Source organism: Mirounga leonina, unplaced genomic scaffold, assembly GCF_011800145.1.
Source record: "Mirounga leonina isolate KUSES-001 unplaced genomic scaffold, KU_Mleo_1.0 Mir_174, whole genome shotgun sequence".
NCBI lineage: Eukaryota > Metazoa > Chordata > Mammalia > Carnivora > Phocidae > Mirounga > Mirounga leonina.
Window position 1 is genome coordinate 62636657 of NW_023270451.1, and position 15635 is coordinate 62652291.

Genomic DNA, 15635 nt, shown 5'->3' on the forward strand with positions numbered 1-15635 from the left:
TGTGAAATTAAAATGCTGCAGGTATTATTTCATTTAGCTTTTAAAATTTAGATCCACTGGGATTGATTTACTCAGTCGCAATTTGGAACATTTTAGATTCTGGCTTAAAGGAGACTTGAGGATGTTCGAATGTCAAAGTATGGAGGCAGTCAGTCCATGGATTTCCCTCATATGAGAAGAGCCAGCCAGAAAGAACAAAACAAACGAAACAAAAAACAAAGGAAGAAAGATGAGAGAAGCAAAATGCTTAGCTAGGAAGGGCAATAGGCAACCTCCTCTGCTCCTATAATGGCAAGACTTTAATCTGGTCCTGGTGTGCATCTCTCCCTCCAGGGGAATACGTCCCAGTGGGCAGGTGCTCCATTCTCTGGGTTCTGGGTTCTGCCTGGCTCTCATTCTCATGGAAAGCACTGAGTATTCAAGTGGTCTTATCTAAGAAATAAACAATATCTGAAGTAAAGGAAAAGGAGGGAAAATACCATTGTCACTGAACTGACTATACCTTTATTTTTAATTTAAAAAAATCTTTATTCAACTGTTAACCATAACCAATAGGCACTAACATTTTTTTAAAGTAATGACTACACCCAACGTGAGGCTCAAGTTCACGACCCCAAGATCAAGAGTCATATGCTCTACTGACGTAGCCAGCCAGATGTCCTGTGACTATACCTTTAAAAGTCACCACTGATATGAGGCACTTGGGTGGTGCAGTTAGTTAAATCTTCAACTCTTGGTTTTGGCTGGGGTCTGATCTCTGGGGTGAGATCTAGCCCCCATGTGGAGTGCGCTAGGCGTGGAATCTGCTTGGGTTTCTCAATCCCTTATCCTCCCCTCCGCCCCGCACGTTCTCTCTCTTTCTCACTGAAATAAATCTTAAAAAATAAAAAAATAAAAGTCACCATTGCAAGGTGCTTAATATTTGAAAAATAAATGAAAAACAATCTGATTTTTTTTTTACTCTGTGGAAGGCAAATGATTTTTCTTTTGGAAAACAGTCATGTTCTGAAGCAAGGAATGGGTAATGCAGAATGTATGAGAACAGCAAGCATCATTCCATGTAGAAGCAATAACAATCCCATTTATTTCAATAGAATAATTACCACGAACTTTTATATTAATATGCCTATACTTCTCATAGGAAGTCACTATGCAACCTTAAGTTGTGGGGAATTAAGCTGTCCCCTTGTGACTAAAATATCTACACTAATTATTGGAAAGTCTTCTGTAAGGGAGATTTATCTTTGTGGCCATTTGTTTGCTCAAACATTTTCTTGTATGAGTGTGGACTAATGGATGTTTATTTTATACTTTGGATTATAATCTAATACTACCTAACTTACTTACTTGCTCAAATGATCCTAGCTCAGGCCATTGGGAGCTCTTTCAGATGCATCCTGTGTCTCTTTAACATATCCCCTATCATTGTGGGTTTTTGTTGTTTTTTTTTTTTTTTTAAACACTTCCTTACTTTCTGTCACTATAAGATGCTCCAAGCTCATCTTATATATTTGCTGCCCCAGACCTAGTATCTGCCATTTCTCCAAAGAGTCCTGGTTCACTTTACGTGAGATCAGATACTAAGGGCTGGGCACTAGGTGTGGTGGTTGCTACTGGGGTATCGTTGCTTCTGGGTTCTTTCAGTTAACATGCCAAGGAAATATATGCATATATAAATATTTCTACATGTAACCGGTTCTATGTTAAGCTCAAGACAAGTTCACACTAATGTCTCCAACTCTAATCAATTACCACAAAGACCATTCCAGCCTCCTCCTTGTCTCCAACCTTTTTTTTAAATTTTATTCTTATGTTAATCCCCATACGTTACATCATTAGTTTTAGATGAAGTGTTCCATGATTCATTGTTTGTGCACAACACCCAGTGCTCCATGCAGAATGTGCCCTCCTCAATACCCACCACCAGGCTAACCCATCCTCCCACCCCCCTCCCCTCTAGAACCCTCAGTTTGTTTTTCAGAGTCTATCGTCTCTCATGGTTCGTCTACCCCTCCGATTTCCCCCCTTCATTCTTCCCCTCCCGCTACCTTCTTCTTTTTTTTTTTCTTAACATATATTGCATTATTTGTTTCAGAGGTACAGATCTGAGATTCAACAGTCTTGCACAATTCACAGCGCTTACCAGAGCACACACCCTCCCCAGTGTCCATCACCCAGTCACCCCATCCCTCCCACCCCACCCCCACTCCAACAACACTCAGTTTGTTTCCTGCGATTAAGAATTCCTCATATCAGTGAGATCATATGATACATGTCTTTCTCTGTTTGACTTATTTCACTCAACATAATACCCTCCAGTTCCATCCACGTCGTTGCAAATGGCAAGATCTCATTCCTTTTGATGGCTGCATAATATTCCATTGTATATATATACCACATCTTCTTTATCCATTCATCAGCGATACCATAAGACGAAACAACATTAGATCATTCCCTGCCTACTGTCTCCAACCTCTTATTCCAACAGTGAGAAACTTGGCTTTCACCAAACTCTGTCCCTGTACTTAATCGTTCACTTCCAGTGGATAGGCACAGTGGTTTCTGACTTGTTAGCCTGTGGGGAAACACTTTATCAACTAGACCACCATGCTTATGTACAGTTCCTTTCTCCTTTATTATTACAGACTCCAGTCATTTCCAAAGTCACTCAAATCAGCACTTTTTCCTCCATCTTTTTCAGTGAGGTTATTCCACATATTTGCAATAGAATTAGATTTTTAAAAAATCACAATCTCTTTTCCGTCATGGGATTCCATGATATCCTAATTGATCTTTTAAACATTTGCCCATGTTCAGGTTCAGTCTTTGCTGTAAGATTTTTTTTTTTTAAGATTTTATTTATTTGACAGAGAGAGACACAGTGAGAGAGGGAACACTAGCAGGGGGAGTGGGAGAGGGAGAAGCAGGCTTCACCCTGCGCAGGGAGCCTGACACGGGACTCGATCCCAGGACCCCGGGATCATGACCTGAGCTGAAGGCAGATGCTTAACGACTGAGCCACCCAGGCGCCCCAGTAAAGTTAGGTACAAATACATAATACCATGTAACCATTACAGTGTCACGCAGAATAGCTTCACTGCTCCTAAAAGTTTCCTGGGCTTCACCTAGTTGCTTCACTGACCTTGAACTAATGGCAACCGCTAATCTGTTTTATAATCTTTATAGTTCTGCCTGTACTAGAAGGTGACATAAATGGAATCATATAGTATGTAGCCTTCTCAGACCGGCTTCCTTCACTTGGCAATAGGCCTTTAAGATTCATCTATATCTTTGTGTGGCCTGTTAGCTAATTTCTTTTTCTTTCCTTTTTTTTTTTTTTTTTTTTCTGGATACTATTCCAATTGTCTCATTCATCTATTGAAGGATATTTTGGTTGCTTCCAATTTTTGGCGATTATGAATAAGTTTGGTAGGAATATTTGTGTGCAGGTTTTGATGTGGATGTACATTTTCAAATCAGTTGGATAAATACCTAGAAGTGCAATTGATGGGTTGCATAGTAAGACTGTCTAGCTTTGTAACAAACTGCCAGTCTTCCAAAGTGGCTGTACCATAATACATTTGCACGAGCAATGATGAGAGTCCCTTGTCGACATCTTGCTATTGTCAATTTTTTTAAATTTAAATTTTAGCCACACTAATCGGTATGTAGGGGTACCTCATTGTTTTAACTTGTATTTCCCTAACAACAAATGACATTAGCATCTTTTCATATGTTTATGTGATAACTGTATGTCTTTGTTATAGTGTCTATTCTGATTATTTGCCATTTTTCAAATTGGGTTGTTTTTTTACTGTTGAGTATTAAGAGTTCTCTGTTCATTTTAGATACAAGTTCTTTTTTTTATTAACACATAATGTATTATTTGTTTCAGGGGTACAGGTCTGTGATTTATCAGTCTTACACAATTCACAGCGCTCACCATAGCATATACCCTCCCCAGTGTCCATCACCCAACCACCCCATCCCTCCCACCCCCCTCCACTCCAGCAACCCTCAGTTTGTTTCCTGAGATTAAGAGTCTCCTATGGTTTGTCTCCCTCTCTGGTTTCGTCTTGTTTCATTTTTCCTTCCCTTCCCCAATGATCCTGTTTTGTTTCTCAAATTCCTCGTATCAGTGAGATCATATGATACTTGTCTTTCTCTGATTGACTTATTTCACTTAGCATAATACCCTCTAGTTCCATCCACGTTGTTGCAAATGGCAAGATTTCATTTTTTGATGGCTGCATAATATTCCACACATCTTCTTTATCCATTCATCATCTGTTGATGAACATCTGGGCTCTTTCCATAGTTTGGCTATTGTGGACTTTGCTGCTGTAAACATCCATTATATATATATATATACACCACATCTTCTTTATCCATTCATCATCTGTTGATGAACATCTGGGCTCTTTCCATAGTTTGGCTGTTGTGGACATTGCTGCTGTAAACATCGGGGTACATGTGCCCCTTCAGGCCACTGTATTTGTTAGATACAAGTTTTTTACCAAATATGTCTCTGGCTTCTCTTTTCATTCTCTTAACAGTGCAGAAGTAGTTAATTATTAAGTCCAATTTACATAGTTTTTCATGGATGTTTTTGGTGTTGTACCTAAAACTTCATCACCAAACCCCAGACCACATATATTTCCTCCTGTGTTTTCTTCTAGAAGTTTTATCATCTGCATTTTACTGGTAGGTTTTTGATCAGTTTTGAGTTAGTTTTTGTGAAAGACGAACCAGTGTTCTTTTTCTTCATGAGGTTCTCCTTAAAAGACTGCTTTAGAGAGGCATATTTGCCTGGGTCTTAGCATTAAAACCAGTTAACAGTCAACAGCAACTTCTGGCTGTTGAAGTTAATATTCACAGGCATCAGTAATAGAGGCATAATGTCCAGATCTGAGGGAGAAACTCCTCCCTTAGTAATCTGCCATGACCAGACCATGTCTATGGTTTAGGGTACTCTGCTGGGGCGGTGGGGCTACGTGATTTAATAATGACACTGGTAAGCTGAACCCATCTGGAGAGTGAAGAGTGACTGGCATGATAAAGAGCTTGGGTACAGTTGCTATAGCAGTTTTAATGTATGTCTATTTCTCTGACTCTTTCATCCTAGACACTGAATGGCTTGTGGGCAGTCAATGTATAGTTTCATCATGTTAAGCCCGGGACCCAGCACTTAGTGTTTAAATAAATATTTAATTAGTGAGTTCAGTGAAGAAATTAAAGATGTCTCATATAGAAAATAAGAATTCCTCAGACAATATATCCCTTTGGATAGCCACCACATCCTTTGGGAAGAGGAGGCATGATTAATTATTATCAAATATTTGAAGGGCTATCATGCAGAAGAGGGATTAGAACCAAGGTAGAATTCACAGAGGTACAGAATTTCAACTCATTACACATAAGAGGAGGCTGCCTCATGGTCAGCCTGCAATCACTGAGAAAATTAAAAGAGCCTGAATGAATCTTTGTGAGGGATATCAGAAGAGGCAGTTTCTGCATTGAGAAGGAGAATGAATGAACTACCTTCTGCATCTATCAACTCTGAAGCTCCATAATAAGGCCTAACAGATCTAGTACATGGTCAAATTAAGAACTTCAAAATCCCTGGGGCGCCTGGGAGGTGCAGTTGGTTAAACATCCAACTCTTGGTTTTGGCTCAGGTAATAATCTCAGGGGTCAGGAGATTGAGCCCCGAGTTGGGCTTCTCCACTCAGTGTGGAGTCTGCTTGAGATTCTCTCCCCCTCTCCCTCTGCCCCTCCCACTCGTGCTCGCTCTAAAAAAAATAGATTAAAAAAAATCTTAAAATAAAAAACAAAACTTCAAAAGCCCTAGGAACAGAAATATTTATGGTGTCCCATTCCACTTGTATTTCAAAATAAAAACAAAGCTGTATTATAAAATGTTAGGAATTCCAATGAATTTCATGTGTTCCTATGATGATTTGTCTCTTTCTTTTTAAGATAGGAAATATAAACTCTCCTTAATTTTCCCTTTCTCTCTTTTGTGCTGTCATTTTGCAAGACCCTACACCTGTGATTATTTCTGCTTATTGCCCAGTGCTGATTTTCTGATTCGAGGCACAAGACAAGGAGTATACAAAAAATTCTTTGGGAATCATTTGTGAAATAAAAAAGCCTTGTTCCAAAGAAACCTTATGCAAAGGCAGGAAAGTCCATGGCCTTGTCATTTAAAATATCCACTTATACTCCTAACTACAGGAAACAAACAGATGGTTACCAGAGGGGAGGTGGGTGGGGGGATGGGAGAAGTAGGGGATGCAGATTAAAGAGTACATTTATCATGATGAAAAAAGAAAAATTATCAATTTATAATAATTATGGAAGCAATAAATCTGGGGACTATTTAGTCCATAGTATAAAATTTGGTTCTGCATTTTAAAAGTAAGAGCTATCTACAACTGCTACACAGTTTGCCAGTCCTTAAACCACCGACATTCATGATGACAATCTAGATGGGATGCTAGCCAAGCACAATCTTAAGCAAAGATAAGATGACTTACGTTATAGTTTTAATTTGTAAGTTTTATTTTCATTGTGCTCAAATTCTTTGAAAAGTGATACACATGCCAAGATATATGATTAAACAGAACGTATTAGGCCTCATCACTTATGTGATAATAGGATGAAGGCAAAAAGTAATTTGTTAGGATTATCAATTTAAAAATGCTGCACTAACTTGTTGATTATATTTATCATGTGAATTTTCTATAATTGTAGCTCATGGTATCCTAATCTTTGAACAGATTACAGGTTGCGAATTATTTCCCAAGCATTGTGCAAAACACCAAATGCTAAAATAGGTGAATATTGATTTATAACACTTTTGTATTTAGAAAACTAGTTCTTTAACTGGTTCATCTTTATTGTCACTTTAACTCCTATAAGAAACCTGTTACAGCTTCCATACAAAGGGAAGAGAGAGTGAGCATTTTTCTATAAATAGTATGAGGCATTCACTACCCGGTCCTAGAATATTAGAATGACCCTCTGCAACTGAGCTGACATGTTCTCGTAATGACCTGAACTCCATAAAAGTTCCCAAGTTAAAATGGAAAAAGTACACTGAAATAATCACACGTCAAGCCTTCTTATGAGGGTTAGCACTTGCTTAAGGAAAATAAACTGCTCCCTGAGGGAATGACACTCAATGCTTTAAAGATTTGAAATAAAACCATAATTATTTTAAAAAGAATTATACACACACATACACACACAGAGTTTTTAAAAGCAAATAAAAAATACTTACTGGAACATCGACATATTTTGCAGCTGCTTTTACCTTAAGTGGAAAGGAGATAATTATGAGAATTATTTTCTTAACTGTTGGATAAGTACTATGACAACAGCCAAAAGACAGCAGAAGAGAACTCATTCAAATACTTACAGTGAATGACAGAATGGATCAAAAGAAAAGTGCCTTAAAATATCCATTTATGCTCTTAACTACAGAGAACAAACGGATGGTTACCAGAGGGGAGGTGGGTGGGGGGATGGGGGAAGTAGGGGATGCAGATTAAAGAGTACATTTATCATGATGAAAAAAGAAAAATTATCAATTTATAATAGATATTATTATATCTATTATATATAGTGGAAAAGTGGAAAAGAGATAATTATGAGAATTATTTTCTTAACTGTTGGGTAAGTACTATGACAACAGCCAAAAGACAGCAGAAGAGAACTCATTCAAATACTTACAGTGAATGACAGAATGGATGAAAAGAAAGTGCCTTCATCATATCTTGACAGCTTAGATAACACCCCTTCCAACACTGAAACAAACTGTAATCGTTTATAGTGAGTATTTAGAATATTACAAATTAATAACAGGGCAAATAATTTCTGGACCAACTTCTCCCACAGCACAAAAGTCCACAATGAATAAACTGACAGTTAAGGGGCTGACTTGTAATGTAATGTTTACTCTTCCATTTTGAAGATGAGCTCTAAGGTCCTTTTCTATTGCTGGAAATAATACACAAAGTGTTTTGTTTTGTTTAAGATAAAAGAATAACATGTAATAGCAGCCTGGTCACCAAACATGTGAGATAATTTTAACCACTGATAAATAACTTGAAATTCCTGAGACTATTCCTTAAAACAATTTTCAACTTCAGGAGAGATGTTTAGAAGCAATGATGGTCAAGTGTAATCAGATTCCTTTCTACCATAGATCACTTGACCGTTCCCCAACTTTTTTCTGTCTACAGAAGAGGCTGAATCAAAATGACCAGATAATGGAAGGAATGTGTAACATTTGAGGCTCCTGTAACACGGGAACGAAGTCCGACATTGGTTAACAGGCATTGACCAAGCAGCTTAATGAGGACATACAAGGACCAAATCTGCTTTCAGAAGCTTACAAAGCAGTTGGAGAGCTAAAACAGATAAACACTCTGCAGGCTATGAAGGAAAGAGCACTAGATTGAGCTTAATATAAGCTCCTGATTCCACACTGACTACCAGGTGGGCTCAGGCCAACCACTGCACCCATCAGTTCTTCTAGCAGTTAAATTGTGTGTGTGTATATGTGTGTGTACATGTGCGCGTGCACTGTGGGTGGTGTGGAATTAAAATGCATCTCAGGTGTTCTACATTTTACAATTTTATATTTCTCTGAAGTTAAATTTAAGACATGTATACCATAATATGATTAAACATGTGGGGAATTATATTTCATTGAGTGGAAACATTAAGATCTGGCACTAAGATAAGAAATTAGTAGGAATTTACTGCCATGCATCTTTCCTCTTTAGAACTAAAATAATATGCACTATTGACAAATTATATCCTCCCAAAGGGGAAATACTGACAAGGTTTTTTAAATACGAAAAGGGAAATCAACGAAGGCTGGTTTTTGTTCACATAGCAGCTCCTTCAACAAAGTGATAATAGTTCTAGGGACACAGCTTATTGGTCTCTGGTGACCAGAGAACTCACTGAGCATGCACAGGAGATAATCTTTTCTCTATGGCTGGTCAATTACTGCAAAATAGTTTATGCAAAAGGAACAAAAACTTCCCCATAGGTTTCTCCATCACATCATGTGCGACATGATGTAAGAACACAGAAACAAAATCATGCAAACTGCTGACTAAAATCGTATTTCTAAAGAATGAAAATTATGTATGGCTCGTTAGTTATCCTAAGGGATACAAACAGCAAAAAAACACAAAATTACAAATTGCTCACAACTAAAAGTCAATTTAGCACTTTCTTCCTGCCCATTAGGATTTCTTACCAATCACAGCTGGCTAACTCAACTTGATGTGGTTTGCAAAGACCCAGAAGACCAATACTCCAGGGCTATGTCAGACCAGGGGAAGGGAATTCCAAACTTAATGGCCCTCTGTGGGAAATGCCTCATCTCTTCCAACTCAAATCTTGAGAGCCAGTGCATGCTGGGTGATCTCATTTGCCATGAGGAGAGCGACAATTGCTATGGTTATCAGACTATCTGAGCCAGGGAAGGCTCTGGCACGGCACCTGGTTCTTGGAGTCCTCAAGTGAGTCTATGCGTACGCATGTAAGTGGTGCTGAGGGACACGGCAAGGTAGAGGCAAGAACCCTGTGCGTGGATTTAGAAGATCTTAGTTCAGTTGTAGCCCTGACAATCTCTGGCTATAGGGCAATGGTCAAGCCTTGAGCTTCTCTAGCTTTAGCATACTCATCACTCGAAGGCGGAAAATGACAGCCATCCATCCTGTCCATCTCACAAGGATCAGTGAAGACCAGTTGAGATGATTTATGTGAAGGGACTGTGAAAACAGCAAAATACTAAAGAAATGTAAAGAATTAGTATTATTGATATGATTAGCTAAATCACTATCCATTACATAGGTCTAAAAACCTATGTACATTTAAGTCACAAGTTAGTGGGGTAGCCTTAGGATTGTTTAGTGCTAAGGAGTAATAATGAGTTTGGTTATTGGCCAGTGGGTCTAATTCAATTAAAAGATACCTACTGAGGGAGAACAGAGTTGAGGATGTAAATGAGACCTGCGTTAAAACCCCACCTGTTTCAAGGGTGTTTGGTTGACAGCATGGGAAGGACGCTTTGAACACAGGTGGTCTGGCTCCAAAGCTCATGTTCTTTACCATTAGGGGTGCACAGTTGTAAGCATTAAATAAGTCATGTGCCCAACATATCAGCACTCAGTCAGTAAATGTCATTTTGTTATTACTGAGCCCCTAATGTGGGAAAGAGACAATATGAATCTTTGACCTTTCCTTTCTTTCCTTCCAGGAACACACAAACTAGTGGGAAAGACAGACATGTATACTACTGGTCCTGACGTGCAGAACGTTTTAAGGGCCAGTAGGGATGGGTAAACAGTGTAACTGAAACGCGAGGAGGGAAAGCATGACCTCTAACCGGATGATGTCCGTAAGCTCCCAGGTGGTATAGGAGCTGAGCTAGCTTCCGGACGGCAGCATGGAGGGGATAAAATGACACTTGGGGAAGCAACTCTTGCTGGATGGTTTTAGGGCACCAGGTTCCCCACTGCAGCCGCTGACAGCCTGTCTGGCTCACCTTCTTTTGAGGGTACCAAGCAGCACCGGGTCGTTTACCTGTTAAATCCTACACGAGGACTGGGCTGCTGCATCTGTGTTACAACATTCTTTGCCTCCATTTTAACAATAGCAGAGAGCCTCTCTTTGAGTTCCTCCCCACCTCAAATGGTCCCTGGGCGGGGGGGGGGCATGATACAGCAGGGACTCTATGTGCTTCCATGGCGGTGAACAGTGTCTGCACCACCGGGATCAACCAGCTGAGCCATACAGTTCCTACAGGAAAACTGTTTTCGTGAGATTTCTCCGAGGCACATGCATTAGAAGAGTGGTCTCAAAAACCAAACTATTAAAAATCAAGATTGACTAATAATGATATATTTTCCATCTGGCCGTTAATTGCACAAAACAGCAAGATTCCAAAGATATCCAGTTAAATGCTGGGTTTAGTTGCTGTGTCTTTAACTGCTTCCTGTGAACTTTCTCAGTACAGCTCAGGGAGTATATAAATACTTAGGGGTTTGCCTTGTGCTCTCTGTTCTCCTGAGGGTGTCGGGTTGGAATGAAACACTGTAATCTCTTTGTTTCCCTACTCTTTATTGTAGATGCCATTTACTGGGTTTGTTTGAATAATATTTAACACCTAAAGTCTGTCTGGGTAATTACCAACTTTACCTCACTATGCACACTCTCAAGGAAATTAAAGATGAAAAGCACTTTGAAATGACTAGTCGAATGAAACATGCAGTATGCCACAAGGCATGGCGCTTTCAATTTCCTGTTGAATTTTAACAGGGTATAAGATTCATTTTCCCACATGTATGGAAAGTAGACCACAAATTCTAAAACGTTATTGGGAGGATTCCAGCTGTAGACTGGTGGGTTCAAAACACAGTTCCTGCTTTTTCAGCTGTGACACTTCACGAAGTAAATAAGGGATATTTGCATCGTTTACACTGCAAGTTATAACATCTTCCACAGAGAAGAGATTCATCCAAGTAAGACTGATCATGAAAAACTAAGTTCTTTCCCTTCCTTCTCTTTTTTTTCTTTTTTGGGAGGGGGGAAGGGTTAGTGGTGCTGGAGATAACTATTTTATTAGCAGATGTTTTATGTTTATTTGGTAAGATCAGGACTAGCTAGTATTGTTAAAAATCCACATGGAACTAGAATACCACGGACTGGAAAAAACCAGGTTTCCTTCCCTGAATCAGAATGTTAATGTTATGATACAATGCAATTGTCCCTTCCTCATCCTCTTTTCTCCAACTGTGACTCCACTTCTTTGAACCTTTGTTCCAACTGACTCCCAAAAGGTCTTTCTAGATTTTCTGTATCTGTGTTAGGGATGCATACTATTTGAGTACTTGCTTCAGCAGCACATATACTAAAATGGGAGTGATACAGAGAAGATTAGCATGGCTCCTGCCCAAGGATGGATAGTATTTGACAGCAAGTATTTCCTTGTAACATACCTCATTCCACAAAGTATCTAAGACAACTTCCAAAAGGGCACATCTAGCACAGACATTGGTAAATTCTCCACACTCCTCTCCTTATTCCTTTTTCCCTTGCCCCACAAAGAGAGTGACCTATCGTATTTTGTATTTCCTCTCTCCTAATAATCCTTTTAAGCACATAGCTGGATTTGAGCAGGTGTCTTCTGAATATATAGCCTTGTATCCAAATGAGTAAGTTTAATTAAATTAATCTTAGGATGAGTTGGTGAGATATTTTAATTACAGAATCTAGGCCGTCAGGTGTGATGTATCCTGTGCCCATCTTACTCTTAAGAGAAATTTAGGGGAAAATATTCTAGGTTATCAGAAAGAATATATGTGTGTCTGTATATATTTACAACTACCTCTATACCTATGAACTCAGTGAGGTAGTATATCCTCGTTCCTAAATCCCTTTTTGCAATAATGAAGTATTTAGTAGGCTGAATATATTACTATGCTCTTTTACTTCATACCCAGGATTTCCTGAGCCCCGTTAACCAGAGTGCGTCATGAGAGTGGTCATGGTCTCATTCTTTGCTCTGCTAACCATTTCCCCTGGTCAGTCCTTTCTCACAGCTCTCTCAGCTTTTCTTTAGCATCCTCATTTTACATACAATGAACCCCATTCTCCTCTACCTACCCACGCTGGTCCCACGGCGGCGAGTATGCCTATGTGCGACTGTCACAGGAGGGACACAGGGGCTGGTGGGTACCACCCAGACATAAAGGGGGCACCAGAAGACTGGGAGGTAAAGCTCCCACTCTTTTCTTCTCTACTCTTGCTGAATTCTGTGTAGCATGATGGAAAGATGACAGGCCTACGGACCACAAAGGCCAGGTCCTGGCTCCACAGTTACCTACCATGTGACCTGGGGCCTCTGTTTTCCTCATCTGTGAGCCGGGGGACTGGACTCTGGGGTAAACTCTCGTTTACCTTGGGAGTCTGCCTTGGGAGACTAGGCCCCACAGGCACAGCTCCAGACCTCCTTCCCCTCTTCACTCAGAGCAGCTCTGCTCTGATCGATGTGATACTTTCGGGTGCTACCCAAGATATATTTGAGAACATTAAATGTGTCTTCTAAACATCATAAAAATACGTGAAAAGTCCTTGCTAGAGGATCTCAGGGTTCCAACTCTAGCACTGTGCATGCCATGGGACTCTGGAACTTGAGGAGAAACGATGTGGGTCCCCAGAGGCTTCTATAAAGAAATGTATGTAAGGATTTTTGTTTTAGACTGACAAAAGGCTATAGATATTTTTTGTCATCTAATACTCATGCTTTTTTGATGAGGAGACGAAGTTGTGTAGCGAGACCCAGGGGGTAACATGAAGAAACAGGAGCAGAGTTCAGATCTTCTGATTCTCCCACACTTTGGTCAACTTAATTATTGTAAGATGGTGATAAATACGGCATTTTTGGTATTCTTTCCTTGGCAAGATTTAATGTTCCCACTATCATTTTTTTTTTTTTTCCCCCTCAGTAAAAATATCTAAGTCCCTTTCTGGCTAGAAGCATCTTTATTTTTTTCTGTTTTAAGGTTGATTTTCATTTCTCCATAGGGTTTCGGGTTATGGAACATCTGCCTAAGAACAGCAGCCACTAACGTGCAATCATTTCTAATGGATGAAATCTTAGAATCACACTGATAGTTTGGTTCCATATGCTTCCTCTGAATTCCAGACTCAGCTATCTGATTGTCTCCCTTCTTCAGGTATCAGTCAGCTCAGTCTCCACATGTCCAGTACTGACATCGCGGTCTTTCCCTCAAAATCTGTTCCTCTTCCAGGCACCGGCGTCAGTCACTGGCTTCAACATGCACGCTGTTGCTTCAAGCTCTAAGCCTAGAGGAGCAGGTTAGCGTTTCCCTTCTGTCCCCATTACGAACCCGGGGCTGCTGTTAACAGAATACCTCAGACTGGGTTACAAAAAAGCGCACATTTCGGGGCGCCTGGGTGGCTCAGGTGGTTGGGCGGCTGCCTTCGGCTCAGGTCATGATCCCGGAGTCCCGGGATCGAGTCCCGCATCGGGCTCCCTGCTCAGCGGGGAGTCTGCTTCTCCCTCCGACCCTAACCCCTCTCATGTGCTCTCTCTCTCTCATTCTCTCTCTCAAATAAATAAATAAAATCTTAAAAAAAAAAAAAAATTTAAGGGCGCCTGGGTGGCTCAGTCGGTTGGGCGACTGCCTTTGGCTCAGGTCATGATCCTGGAGTCCCGGGATTGAGTCCCGCATCGGGCTCGCTGCTCGGCAGGGAGTCTGCTTCTCCCTCTGACCCTCACCCCTCTCATGCTCTCTGTCTCTTATTCTCTGTCTCAAATAAATAAATAAAATCTTTAAAAAAAAAAAGAATAACGGGGGAACAATGGACATTTTGTCAGAAATCATGCAAGAAATAAAAGAGCAGAGTAAGTATTTAAAATGTTAGAAGGAAAAGTAACAACTGATATGGAATTCTTTACGTAGAAAATTTATCTTCAAAACTAAAAGAGGAAGACTTTCTCAGACAAGGACAAACAGAGAATTTATTGTCAATAGATCTGCTGTACAAAATATGTTAAAAGCTTTTCTTCAGGCAGAAGAAGATGATACAGATCAGAGATCTGAACCTAATAATGAAAGAAAGGGCATCCTAGGGCACCTGGGTGGCTCAGTTGTTAAGCGACTGCCTTCGGCTCAGGTCATGATCCTGGAGTCCCAGGATCGAGTCCCGCGTCCGGCTCCCTGCTCGGCGGGGAGTCTGCTTCTCCCTCTGACCCTCCTCCCTCTCATGCTGTCTCTCATTCTCTCTCTCTCAAATAAATAAATAAAATCTTAAAAAAAAAAAAAAAAGCGCACATTTTTTCCCCTCACAGTTCTGGAGGCTGGGAAGTCCACAAACAAGAAGATGGTATATTTGGTGTCTGGTAAGAACCCACTTCCTGGTTCAAAGATGATGGCATTTGGTTGCATTTCTACATGGCAGAAGGAGCTAGGGAGCTCTGTGGGGTATTTTTTTTTTTTTTTAAATAAGGGCGCTAATCCTATTTATGAGGGCTGCGTCTGCATGACCTAATTACCTTCCAGAGGCCCCACCTCCTAATACCATCACCTTAGGGATTATTAGGTTTCAGCATATGAATTTGGGTTAGGGGAAACAAACATTCAGTCTACAGCACTCTTTAAATGTCTTTTTTTTTTTTTTTTTTAAGATTTTATTTATTTATCTGAGAGAGAATGGGAGACAGAAAGCATGAGAGGGGGAGGATCAGAGGGAGAAGCAGACTCCCCACCGAGCAAGGAGCCCGATGCGGGACTCGATCCCGGGACTCCAGGATCATGACCTGAGCCGAAGGCAGTTGCTTAACCAACTGAGCCACCCAGGCGCCCTCTTTAAATGTCTTAAATGTCTTTGGGTTAGTCCACCAGAGATCAACATAACAGTCTCCGCAGTACCCTCTCTGTAATCTATTTGCTACAGGCAATCAGATGAATCTTCTTATAATGCAGATATGATTAATTCCTCACTCTTACTCGCTGCCTCCCCAACCCTTCCATGGCTTCCCAATGTTCTTAGATGAAGACATTAGGTTCCTCAGGTCTGAA

At 40.3% G+C, this 15635-nt stretch overlaps 1 protein-coding gene and 1 non-coding gene across 12 annotated transcripts in view; one reads left to right on the forward strand and one right to left on the reverse strand.

Annotated features, from left to right (window-relative positions):
- Window positions 1-15635, reverse strand: part of CADPS2 (calcium dependent secretion activator 2) — a 516958-nt gene that overhangs the window by 32052 nt on the left and 469271 nt on the right. For 9 of the 11 annotated variants that reach the window (XM_035021019.1, XM_035021016.1, XM_035021014.1 and 6 more), the window contains 2 exons: window positions 7738-7821; window positions 7286-7318 (listed from right to left, as the gene is read on the reverse strand). In XM_035021019.1, the coding sequence (XP_034876910.1) occupies window positions 7286-7318; window positions 7738-7821 (117 nt within the window). Of the gene's footprint in view, window positions 1-7246; window positions 7407-7720; window positions 7822-15635 lie in introns of those variants that run through there. The other 2 variants (XR_004682085.1, XM_035021017.1) reach the window with 2 other exon arrangements.
- LOC118021415 lies at window positions 11915-12021 on the forward strand. The gene has a single exon (XR_004682161.1). It is a non-coding gene; the product is annotated as a U6 spliceosomal RNA (small nuclear RNA).